The 13,198-nt window shown below is 33.2% G+C and overlaps 1 protein-coding gene across 3 annotated transcripts in view; it reads right to left on the bottom strand.

Moving 5' to 3' along the window:
• Heatr5b (HEAT repeat containing 5B) overlaps positions 1-13,198 on the bottom strand; it is a 77,784-nt gene that overhangs the window by 6,284 nt on the left and 58,302 nt on the right. For all 3 annotated transcript variants that reach the window (XR_007348127.1, XM_048804555.1, XM_015479772.2), the window contains 6 exons: positions 12,526-12,763; positions 11,247-11,498; positions 10,229-10,356; positions 6,435-6,579; positions 5,700-5,966; positions 4,068-4,292 (listed from right to left, as the gene is read on the bottom strand). Coding sequence is in view for 2 of the 3 variants with exons in the window: in XM_048804555.1 (XP_048660512.1) it covers positions 4,068-4,292; positions 5,700-5,966; positions 6,435-6,579; positions 10,229-10,356; positions 11,247-11,498; positions 12,526-12,763 (1,255 nt within the window). In the remaining variant the exon portion in view is untranslated. The remainder of the gene's footprint in view (positions 1-4,067; positions 4,293-5,699; positions 5,967-6,434; positions 6,580-10,228; positions 10,357-11,246; positions 11,499-12,525; positions 12,764-13,198) is intronic.

The raw sequence follows: 13,198 nt of genomic DNA, 5'->3' as shown, positions 1-13,198 counted from the left end.
CAAGATATGTGTCGCAATAACTCAATAAATAATAATCATCATCTCTCTCTCTCTCTCTCTCTCTCTCTCTCTCTCTCTCTCCTCTCTCTCTCTCTCTCCTCTCTCTCTCTCTCTCTACCTTTAAAAAAAATAATTAAGGGAATTGCTAGCCTTATACTATATAAATATTCCCACGGCTTTGATCCTTACTTCGTAAGTATATCTCCTGTGAGTTCAGCTCTGGACAGAATATCTTAGGCAAGTTAACTGTATTATCAGACCTTCAAATTCACTTCATATGAATGAACCAGCTTGATAAAACAGCAAACACTTTCTGTTAAAGTTGACAATTTAGGGCTGGGGTTGTGGTTCAGTAATACAGTGTTTGCCTAGCACATGTGAGGCACTGGGTTTGACCCTCAGCACTGTATAAAATTAAATTTAAAAAATAAATAAATAAAGGCATTGTGTCCCTCTACAACTAAAAAAAAATTTTTTTTAAATTGACAATTTAGGGTTGGGGCTGCAGCTCAGTGGTAGAGTGCCTACCTCACACGTGTGAGGCACTGGGTTCAATCCTCAGCACAACATAAAAAAATAAAATAAAAAATAAAGATATTGTAGGGCTGGGGCTGGGGCTTAGTGGTAGAGTGTCTAGCATGTGCGAGGCACTGGATTTGATCCTCAGCACCACTTAAAAATAAAATAAGGATATTGTGTCCAACTACATTAAAAAATATATATATAGATAGATTCTGGATATGCTCACCAAAATTAAAACTACTTATAACAAATTCTTAACCATTTCTTCTTCCTGATATTCCTATTTATCTATCAATCTGCACATACATTCATATATGAGGCATTTAATCTTTTTAAGTTTGTTAAAATCTATGTTAAGAAGCAAAATATTAACACTTTATAAAGCTAAAATAATTTCAGTTACATTAATATAACTAAAGGTTTTCCCTTATACATAATTTTTTTAAAAATCACATTCTAAATATCTGTACATTATTCAAAATATAAAAAGCATATGGAAAAGAAAATAAAACTTGTAATTCTACCATCCAGTGACAGTTTAGATTTAATTTCTAGGTTTTGACTTAATTTCTTCTGGTCTAAGTTAATATTATATATATATATAGTTGCTTAAAAATATGATATGTAACAGATAAAATGGACATATAATCCAAACTAATATATTGTCATGAATAATTTTTCCCACTGACAAATATATTTATCACACATTTTATTATTGTAAAATAAATGTATTGATGATTTAAATAATCTTGAATTTAATTTTTTAATTAACAAGGCCAAAGAATATGCATTCTGTGTGTGTGGTACTATGGATTAAATTTAGTGCCTCATGCATGCTAATCAAGTGTTCTACCACTGAGCTACATATAGCCCCAAGTATGCATTTTCTTTCTTTCTTCTTTTTTTAATTGGTATTGGGAATTGAAACTACTTTATCACTGAGCTACATCCCCATTCCTTTTTTTTTTTTTTTTGGTACTGGGGATTGAACCCAGAGCCTTATGCATGCAAGGCAAGCACTCTACCAACTGGGCTATATCCTTGCCCCCCCCCCACATTCCTTTTTATTTCTTATTTTGAGACGGGGTCTTGCTAAATTGCTGAGGGTCTCATTAAGTTGCTGAGGCTGGCTTTGAATTGCAATACTCCTGCCTTAGCTTCCTGAGTCACTGGGATTATTGGTGTGCTGCACATGGCTCCAAGTATGCATTCTTCTTCTTTTGTTTTTGTTTTTTGTACCAAGTATTGAACCCAAGAGTACTTAACCATTGAGCCATGTTTTCAGCCCTTTTAAATTTTTATTTTCAGACAGGGTCTCACTAGGTTGCTTTTAACCTTGCTAAATTGCTGAGGCTGGCTTCAAATCTTCAATCCTCCTCCCTTGGCCTCCTCAATGACTGACTGGGATTATAGGTATGTGCCACCACACCTGGCTTTCTTAAAGGCTCGTTATACATCCTGCAGAATTATTCCCTGAAAATTTAAACCAGTTTAAATTCTCTTCAGCAAAGTATAAAAATGTTTGGTAATAATTTCAGCTGAACATAGTCACATTTTTCAAAAATCATTTTACAAGTAAAAAATTACATTAGTGTTTTGGCTGTATTCTTTTACCCATTAATGTGGCTGATTTTTTTTTCATAATTTGTTTGTTTGGCACTGAGAATTGAACCCAGGAGCGCTTAAGCACTGAGCCACATCCCCAGTCCTTTTTATTTTAAAATCTGAGACAGGGTCTCACTAAGCTGCTCGGGGCCTCACTAAGTAACTGAAGCTGGTCTCAAACTGGCAATCCTGTGTTAGCCTCTCTAGTCATTGGGATTACAGGCGTGCACCACCACTTTTAACTAATGTGCCTTCTTTCCTTTGTTCTTTCTTCTATTGGTTATTAATTCTCTTATAAGACCTCTTTATTTGTTAATAGAATAAACAGTGACATAGATACTATTATTAGTTTTTCAGATACCTTTCAATGTAAGATGCTTTGATGTCTACATAGGCCAATATATCAGTCTATGTATATGTATATTTCCTCTGCAGTATCTCTCACTGACTTATAGTTAGTCTTTTGCCATTCTGCCACAAAAAGGTCATCTGTATTTTCTTTGTTTTCTTATTTTAAACATTTTATATTACCATTTAAATTTATCTCGTGTCTATTTTAAATCAAGATATAAGATGAAGGGCTAATGAGAATTTATTTCTCAAACAGTTAATTGGTACACCCATTTGAAGAATAATGAATGAATGATCTTTATTGCTTATTTTACTCTTATGAGGATACATGTGTCTTCTATAGAAATCTCTTCTGTTCTACTGTCCCATCCACTGATTCCTGGGCTACTAAACATTTTTAAATGATGTGGAAGTTTTTTATTAGGCAACATGACAAATCTTTCCTTATTATTCTTTTTTTTAGTTCTTCTACATTTTCTTTATAGCCAAAAAAGAAAAACTTGAGAGAAAAAGCCAAACACAGAAGAAAATGGACAAAAATATGACTAAGGATTTCCTTCCAAATGAAACACAAACATGAAAAATACTTATATTCATTAGGAAAATGAGAAGTAACAATTAAAACAACATGATAGGACATATTAGCCATCATATAACAAAATTTGGAAACCAAATAATACCAAGTATTGGTCAGGATATGGGGAAACAAAGATCATCTTATGCTGCTGATGTGAGTGTAAATTCATTTGGCTACTTTGGAGAACAATTTGGCGATGTCTGATAAAATGGAAGTTAATATATGCCATCAATTCCCTTTATAGATATATACCCTAGAAAATTTCTCACAGCACACATGCAAAAGAAATCCATGATGTTTGCTAAAGCAACTTTTTTAATTGGGAGAAACTAGAAACAGAAAAAATATCCTTTGACAGGAATGAATAATTGAACAAATAAATGTGATGTAAAGCTACATAGGAGTTAAGAATGAACGAAGGTTTTATTTATCTACATTAATAGAACCAAAAATTAATTACAGAGGGAAAAAAAGTAGAATGGGATATTATAACATTACTTATGTAAATTAAATAGTACAAAAATATATATTATTCATGGTTACTTATCTCACTTTCTATATAATGCATATATATAAACTAAGTATATTTGTTAAAATAATTGATACATATTAACATAGAAAATACAATTTATAATAAGGAAATTTCAAGAATAAAATATATCAATACCAAGATTATGGTTCCATTTGGGGTACACTGAAATAGTGACAGATACTTGAACTTCTTTCCAATTTTATATCAATTATACTAACACATGTCAATTCTGGGTATATATTATATCTTTTTTTTTAAACTTTCCAGTATGTATGAAAGTTCTAAGACAAAGATATTTAAAGTTAATAATTCAGACAGAGTTATTGAAACTTCAAATCCAAAAAAAGTGACTAATGCACCTCTCTGAGTTAATTCAACGTTATACAGCAATTTTCTGATGATTACTTAAATAATTAATTAATTAGGGAACAGACAGATATCTGAACAGATCAAAATTTTTAAAAAACTCTGACAGGTTACCTGGTTGTGAATATTCCAGGATACATGCAAGAGTGCTACGAATTAGAGCTGTCCACTGTTTTTGAGTTTCCTCAGTTTTGGCCATTGAAAGTGTCACAATACTTTTAATCCCTTGAAGAGCTGCACTGACTGGTAGAGGAACCTGATTGTCTGCAGACTTTATTGCTGTGTCTTTTAATATTCTTGCAATTAAGAACAGAATTGTGGGCAGGATTGTCATACATCCTAAAATAAAAACAAATCAGATTACCTTATAATTACTCAATGCCACTGTAGGCGTTTCCATTCCTTATTTTTTTTTACAATTAATTATGTTTGTCTTTTTTTTTTTTTTTCCCCTCTTCCTTTAGACAGGGTCTCACTGTGTTTCTCTGGCTGGCCCCACATCCCTAGGCTAAAGTGATCCTTCTGCCTCAGCCTTTGGAGTAGCTGGGACTAGAGTGCATGCCACCACGCCTGGCTGACTATGGTTTCATATTATTTATTTTCTTTGTTTTTATATAAAATTTGCTACATTACTTTTACTATAATTCAATGTTTGAAAAAGAACATAAGAAATTGCCATGTTATTTTAGAGACGAGAGAACTGATATTTTCTTTTTCCAACCCAGCCATTTTATTACTGCTAATATTTCACCTATTTAGTAGTCCATGCCCTTCATAATGAAAATGAGAAAGGAAGATAGAAAAACAGAAGGAGAATATCATATACTTTGAGAAGCATCTAAGTTACCTGATGAATCTTATTAGTAATTCTTAAAATATATAATTAACCTTCAGTGTACGAAAGCCAGCCTAATCAAGCCAGGAAAATGAGAAGACTACTAAGCAAAGAAGAAATTATAGGATCCCAGAATTTGTGGATAAAAATTCAACCATGGTGGCGGGGGTGGAGGAGCCTGGGGTTGTGGCTCAGTGGTTGAACGTGTGCCTAACACGTGCGCTGGGTTTCATCCTCAGCACCACATAAAAATAAATAAAAGGTATTGTGTCCAACTACAACTAACAAAAAAAAAAAAAAAAAAAATCAACCATCCACTTAACAAAAGAATCCCTTCACTATTCTTATAGGCAGCTTCTTACAAAACTCCAAGGAGAGAAAGTCATTCTTTTTACACATGTAGGGTAACTGTAAGAATCAAAAAATTGTCCCTTGGTTATACTGAAATTTACCAGTATGTTTACTAATAATTATTTTTACTTTCCAGCAAAACAAGGAAAGTTTGCTTCCATACAACAGTTCTTCAATATCTATTATATTTACTAGTCATGATTTCTTTAGATACTCCTTAGAGTTGGCTGTCACTCTCCTCTGAAATTCTTTAGCTTTTCAATGTTGCTCATGAATGTCAACCAGATTAGAAAATAATGAGCTTTGTAATTCTACCTTACTATCTTCCCCAGTCTGCAGTTCTGTCTTGTTTGAAACATATCTGAAAAGACAGCTTAGGTCTTTCGTTTTTTGAATCTTTAATCTTTATAGGATCTTAAAAGTACATAAACCTTTTTAAAAGACTGACCTCTCATTTCACACTTGAGATTTAAGAGAAAAATAAATTATAAGTGTTTAAAATTCAAGACAAGACTACTTTCACTACTGCATATCTTTCGAAATACTGATCAATACTGTACCAGCAGGTGAACAAAGGGACGGTAAATCAGAGAGAATGGTGACTGTGGCTGCCACCAGACGAGCACTTTCTTCTGACAGCCGGGTTTTAGTGGCTATGTGACTTGGAGAGTCTGACATCTTGGTACTCAGATGTGGCATATGCCGAACTAAAATGAACATCAATAACTCCATAGTTGCAAACACAAGAGATTTTCCAGGAATGAGGCCACCACTGTCACCTCCTTCTCCTAATACTGGACAGGACTCCTTTTCCATGTCATCTTCATCTTAGATAAAAAATACTTTTGGTGAAATTTTCAGCAAAAAATTGAAAATGACATATAAAATATCACAATAAATACCTTTAAGAAATTCCTTCAAAAGGATTTACAAGTAAATGCCTAAATAATGCTACATGTCTTTCTTAGTATAATTCTCTGCCTTACTAGAATTTTGTGTATTAACTTCTTTAAACTGATGGATAGCTATTTTTTACTTGGAAAATATTAGGTATTTATTTCCTAATAAAAATAACACATATGTTAGGTTGAACTATGTGAAGTTGACATTTTGGGAGGGGAAAAATGATCAGCTATCAGCAATTTCATTTGGTCCTTTCTAATGAAAACAAAATCAGTTTCAAATTTTCTAAATGTATGATCATTCTTTAAATCATAAACCTCCTGGCATTACTACTTTAAAAATTAGAGTGCAAATAAGGTTTACTTTAAGTTAGTGTGATTTACAGTGCTTACTTAGAGTATTTCTTTTTTCCTGCAAATAATCCTGAGCAGCTCTTACTATCTGTTGTACAACTCCAGTAACCAACAACTGGATGGATGGTGGGTTCCAGGTCAAAAGGAGACGATGCAAAACACTCAGCAACTCAACACCAATCAGCTATTATAAATTGAATCAAATAAATTGAATTAATTTTAATTTTAAAGGATAAATGTATATTATTAAAAGCTGAGAAAACATACATATGAAAACAAAGTATTTTGCAATTAATATTAACATAGAGGACTGTGTAACAAATAAGAATATTAACAATCTTGGGAAATGGTCACATTTCATTCTAACAGATTTTTAAGCAATAGATGTCTTGAATATTTAAGTTGAATTATTCTCCCACAGGTTAAAAAAAATACTTGAGTTAAACATTATTGTTAGAGTTTAGTGCCCTTAAACCAAATCTAAGCTGAGTACCTGAGAGTTGTGTGCCACAGACAAAAGGAATTTTTGGCGAGTCCCTCCTCTATTCACCTCAGCAACGATTACAAACTTTCACTTTCAGCTTTCACAGGTAATCTGCCCAATGAGTCTGCCTCAAATTTCAAAGTCAGAGAAAGCTCAATGGCAAATAAAGTACCTTTACCTCTTCCCTTAATGTTTCCACTTTATCTAATGCCCAGCTTCTTTTCCAAGTTGATTCATCTTTCCTCATGTGATCCCACCGTTCCCATCCTAGTTGACTTCCCAGGGATTCTTCAAAGATTTCAATCATATCTCATATGTCTTCAACCTCCCTGTCTAGTTAGACTATTCTCTTCAATATAAGGAAAATGTTCAATTCTTTCTTATCTAAAGCTCCCAAAGTCTCTTAGACCCTTTTATCTACCCACATGCCTCCTCTGTCTTACTCCTTCCTTTCCCAGCCTAGATGTTTCCACTTCATTTACTTTCTCATTCACCCCCCTGATCTTCTACAATCTGGCTTTTACCAACCCAAGAAAATCCTCTGCAGAAGGTCTCTAATAACCTCCTCTGGACCCTTTTCTTTCCTCATTTATGTACTGTTTCTTTAGATGTTATAATCTGCATTCTTTTTTTTTTTTTTTTTTTTTTTTTTTGGTACCGGGAATTGAACCCAGGGGTGCTTAACCACTGAACCACATCCCCAGCCTTCTTTTTTGTTTTGTTTTGTTTTCATTTTGAGATAGGGTCTTACTAAGATGTGTAGGGCCTCACTTAATTTCTGAGGCTGGCTTTGAACTTGTGATCCTCCTACCTCAGCCTTTAGAGTCACTGGGATTACAGGCATTAGCCACCACTCCTGGCCTCATCTGCCTTTCTTGAAATTTCTCCCTTATCTTTGATAAACTGTTTCTGTTTTGGTTTTTCTCTTACCACTCTAGTGGTCTCCAATGCTGATTTATTTCCTTCCTTTCAATCCTTAAATGCTATTTATCCTCAAGGCTTCAATCTTGGTCCTCTTTTCTTCTTCCTTTAATCAGTTTTCCTAGACTAGTATATTATTTCTCTGAAATTATAAAGAGTCACTTAATTGGTCTCCCTGCCTCCCTTCTTGTCTCACAAACAACCGTCTACAAGATTGATAGCATGTTCCTTCTGAAACAAAAAAATCAATCATGTCATTCCTTTATTTAAATATTGTTAATTACTTCCCATCAATTTCAGGATAGAGTCAAAATTCTCTCATATGCTATAAAGAAATCTTCATGATTTGGTCTTTACCCTGTTGTCCAGCCTCATCTAATAACCTCTACATTTTGCATTCACAGAAACCATACTAAATGACTACAGTGTCCCTGAACTTCTCCTGTTTTCTCATGCTTCCTTAGTTTTTGTATTTGCTACTTTATTCTTAGAGGAGAACCCAATCCTTTTCTTTGGCCTCAATAATTCCTCTGTAACTGAACGGATAAAGAAAATTCAATGTGGTATATATACACAATGGAATATTATTCAGCCACAAAGAAGAATGAAATTATTGCATTTGCTGGTAAATGGATGGGACTGGAGAATATCATGCTAAGTGAAATAAGCCAGTCCCAAAGACCTAAAGGCCAAATGTTCTCCCTGATATGTGGATGGTAACCCACTACAAGGGAGGGTAGGGAGAGGAAGAACAGAAGTTCATTGGATTAGACAAAGGGGAATGAAGGGAAAGGAGTGGGGATGGGAATAGGAAAGACAGTGAAAGTTATAAATTGGACATAACTTTCCTAGGTTCATAAATGAATACATGACCAGTATAACTCTACATCATGTACAACCACAAGAATGATATCCTAATTAGAATAAGTAATATTCCATGTATGTATAATATGTCACGTATGTCTAAAAAGAACAACTAATAAATAAATAAATAAATAAATAAATAAATAAATAAATAAAATTCCTCTGTAAGATTTGATTCAACCATTGTCTTTCCTGAGAAGATATCCTTCACAGGACAGTTCCTATTCTCAGTACACCTTATATGCAAGAACAAATTACATATTACATGATAGTTATCCCTTAATCCAGAGGCTGTAACATTACGTTTGATTATCTATAGTTGCAAACTGGGTCTGAGGCAGAACAGAAACAGAGTGACAGCAGCTAGGTGAATAAATACAACATGAATCAGTGCACTCTGACAATGTTGAAATTACAGGACCCAACTTTTTTAAAAGTCCATTTTCCCCACTGTATAGCAATACTTGGATAAAATATAATTAAATCCAAAAAATAGCTGTGTAATATACTATATTAAAACCCAAATGCTCAAATTTAAATATAGTAGTCACTCTTCTTTCATAGATCAAATCTTATAGGTTTAACTATCTGAAAACGATCCTAATATTTATTGTATTAACTTGTAGTTCAAATTGTAGCACAGCTTGAGGCCACAGGGTTGGGGTTCAAACAAGAGTTAATCAGTGATTGAATCCTATACTCACACAGCATATGTTATGTTTAAGTTTTAGGTAGAATAAAATGCAAAACTAATTTTGACATCAAAAATTGGTATCAGGTTGGTATTTTATCTTTTTGTATTTTATTGGAAACTACCCAAGTGACACCATGTGGTAGTGGTGATGTCAAGAGACGAACTTTATTATAAAGATATAGAATTTCTAGTTACAAGGAATAACAAATCCAGTGGCAGCTTGGTTCTGTAATATGAATAAAGTTCCCTAGATGTTTCATACTGAAATTAGAAAAGGTGGTTCTTTAAATTGTGAATGAGCTATTGCCCACCTCCCAAATTTCATTAAATGAGAGAGAAAACTTTATCTAACATTCAAAAGTGGCATAATTTGGGGCTGGAGTTGTGGTTCAGTGGTACAATGCTTGCCTGGCATGTGTGAGGCCCTGGGTTCGTTCCTCAGCACCACACATAAATAAATAAAATAAAAGATTCACTTACAACTAAAAAATATTTTTTTAAAAAAAGTGACATAATTTACTTAATGGCCTTGTAAGTTACTTTAGCCTTTTACTACTTCAATCATTTACTAACTCTGAAGTTATTGATGATGAACAAATCAAAGAAGGTATAATGATATCTATAGTCTACTGCTGCCTGGTCATCCAAGATTAAATACAGAGAAATCTTGAATACTTATTATATATTGTCTTTCACTAATATAATATATACTACTGTTATTAATTAATACAATATATATTTACTATCTGATAACATTATACTAATATAAATATAATTAAAACAAAGTATATAAATAGTTATTCATTTTAGAAATACACTGTACCTGATCTTCTGTAATATGGATCCCTTCATTTTAGAAATACACTGTACCTGATCTTCTGCAATATGGATCCGGGCACAAGGAGAATCCAGCAAGGTGTGCAAGGCCTGTAGACATGCAGTAACATGCTCCACAGGCTCCTCAGGTCTTGGGGAACAAAGAAACTGTATACTCACACCTGAAATACACAAAATAGAAATTGATAGAAAACACTTTATGTTGTATTGGCATCACATTTTTCCTCTATTTTTCGTACAGATTACTTTAACCTACATTTATTTGTTAAAGTATAGTTCAAAATGGTTTCTAAGCTAAGCAGTCAAACTGAACATAAAGTTGTAGCATTGCACTGATTAATATTCAAACTAACATTTCTATTTCTGGGACTTTTTAAAATTACAGTATATTAAAAGTAACTTTATGAACATTATAACATTACACTTTTCATTTAATAGTTGCCAAGAAATTTTATATACAAACCAAGTTTTTTAAATGGCAAGCTATAGAGGCCCAATAAATGTCATGGGTAAAAAGTGCTATTAATGTGCATGAGGTTAAGGTTTTGGAAATATTTCACATTTTCATTTATTGAATCTACTGATGAATTCTACAATTATACCTTTCAAATTGTGGTCCTTTTCCATCCCCAGAAAATATGAAATCACTAAAACCTTCATTAGAATGTATAAATTTTTAAACACTAAAACATCATCTAGAAAGTAATTGTAAATTAGGATTCTTTAAATTTTTAAACTTTTTTTCTTTATGGGATGATGGTTTGTTAAGTGCCAAGTATAAAGATAGTCTGTTGTAGAATAAAAAAATTAAATTTTTTTCTTGCAAATTATTTAGTATTGCTCTGTGAGTGAACATGACATCTACAATTTTTAAAGAGTAGTTTTAAATAATTTTTAGGCAAAAATTCAGCTAATTTATAAGGTGAACTAAAAAATCCTTTTACGATTCTTTCTTTGAATTGTGCTGTACAAAATTTTCCCAAAGCATTAAAGTGAAAACTTGAATTTTCAAAAGTGATACATCTTGAAATATATTAATATGACACTCTACCTAAAATCAGATGCATTCGGTCTTTGTTAATTTCTGGCAAAGATTTAGCACTGGCTATTGCTCCTGATGCCTGGTTTAAACTGATGGATGCAGAACGTTTTTGTAAACCAGACACTGCTGCTTCTGTGGACTCTGCACATGTAAACCCTGTGCTATTTAACCAAAGTGCCACCGCATGAAGAATTGGGGCCCAGGAATTCCGATAATGAAGTCTAGCTGTATCAATAGTCTCAGGAGTATAAAATGCTCCACCTGTAAAACAATCAAATCAATTAAAAACATCACTTTCTATTACAAGTGTTCACTCATTTATGAATAACTAAACTTAAAAAACTACTTTTTTTAAATATTATTTTTTAGTTTTAGATGGATACAATATCTTTTTTAACCCAAAAGAGTCATCTGGCCAAAGAGTTTCTCCTCTACCAACTAACCACTCTCTATAGCAATTTTCCTAAAACATAATTTTAAAGATTCTTTTTTGACAAGTGCCTGCCTCTCCCTCACTGATACCTGCTTTCCACCTTTTCCTGTCCAGGGCTGGCGCCATTCAGTAGCCATACCTTTTCCTATCCTGTCTTCATAGGATCTACCTCCTCACAGTCACCTCTCTTTCTACCATAACCAGGGAATTTGTTTCTTCTGTTTCTCTACTCTTCCTCTCCACCTTCTCCCACTACCAACACTGGGGATTTTCTCATCTCTCTTTGCCATAACAATGAATTCAGAAAGGAGAAAAAGGAGAAACTCCAGTACTGTTATCATTAATATATGGGAAGAAAAATGGGTTATTTGAAAAGGAATTGATAATACTGATAATACCTTTTCTAAACAGGAATAATGCTCATGATGATTTCCAAATAAATTCCAATAGGAAAACAAACTAGAGTACAAACCAACAACTTGCAAAAAAGACTTTAGGAACATAATTCATTAGCAGAGTAGGATTTATATGAAAGAGTATACATGGACGAGTAAAGCAGTATTCTTCACCATGGTTATGCATAATGACTTGTTATCCATAGTTATTTCAAGTAATCTTGCACATAATACAGCTAAAACAGTGATTAAAACTTTTGCTTCAGCTAACAAAAGTTTTTTGCAGTAAAAATCTCGAATCCATAAATGCAATAAGAAAACATGTTCTAAGAAACAACATCAAGTTTAAGTCCACAAGAATTTAGGACATTGTTATTACTAGTGCTAGTTTCTACCAAGTTCATTTTGTTTAATTATTAAACTGAACTTTATAAAGGCAAACTGTGAATACAATACTTACCATCTGGGGGAAGCTGACTAGAAAATTCTGCTGGTAAAGTCAAAAGAGCATAGTCTTTCAAGGCTGCCAACCACAGGCAGCTAAGTGTTGGCAGTTCGGGTTGTACCAGTGTTATTAAACTGTCTGGTGGTAGTTCATCTATGGTACCATAGTCATCCTCATCATCATCAGTATTCTTCATTGCTCTTTTTGGTTTTGACTCTGCTTCCTTTTTAATATTCATAGCAACCACATATACCTAGTAATATATTCACAAGGTGACAATAACAAGGCTTAAGATAAAAATCACATATTTTAAGTTGCTGTAATTGTACAGTTGAATTATCAAAGGTAAATGGGTATAGTGGCTGGGGTTGCTCAGTGGTAAGAGTGCTCACCTATATGTGTGGGGCCCTGGGTTCAATCCTCAGCACCACATACAAATAAATAAAATAAAGGTATTGTATCCACCTACAACTAAAAACATATTTTTTAAAAAAAGGTAAATGGGTATAGATATTAAGAGATTGCAATAACCAAAAAAGAGTAATTGCCTCTGCTTTGGAAGCAATTTTTTAAAGCTGATCAGGCTTCTGACTATTCTTCTCATAGCCTAGTCCTGGAGTAGGCTTTTCTTGGGTTCCCTTGTTCTTCTTTACAAAGCCTCCTTTTTTTTTTTTTTTTTTTTTTTTTT

This window comes from Marmota marmota, unplaced genomic scaffold (assembly GCF_001458135.2).
Source record: "Marmota marmota marmota unplaced genomic scaffold, marMar, whole genome shotgun sequence".
Classification (NCBI taxonomy): Eukaryota; Metazoa; Chordata; class Mammalia; order Rodentia; family Sciuridae; genus Marmota; species Marmota marmota.
Note: the sequence above shows the minus strand (reverse complement) of the source record. Positions and strands in the feature narration are given on the sequence as shown.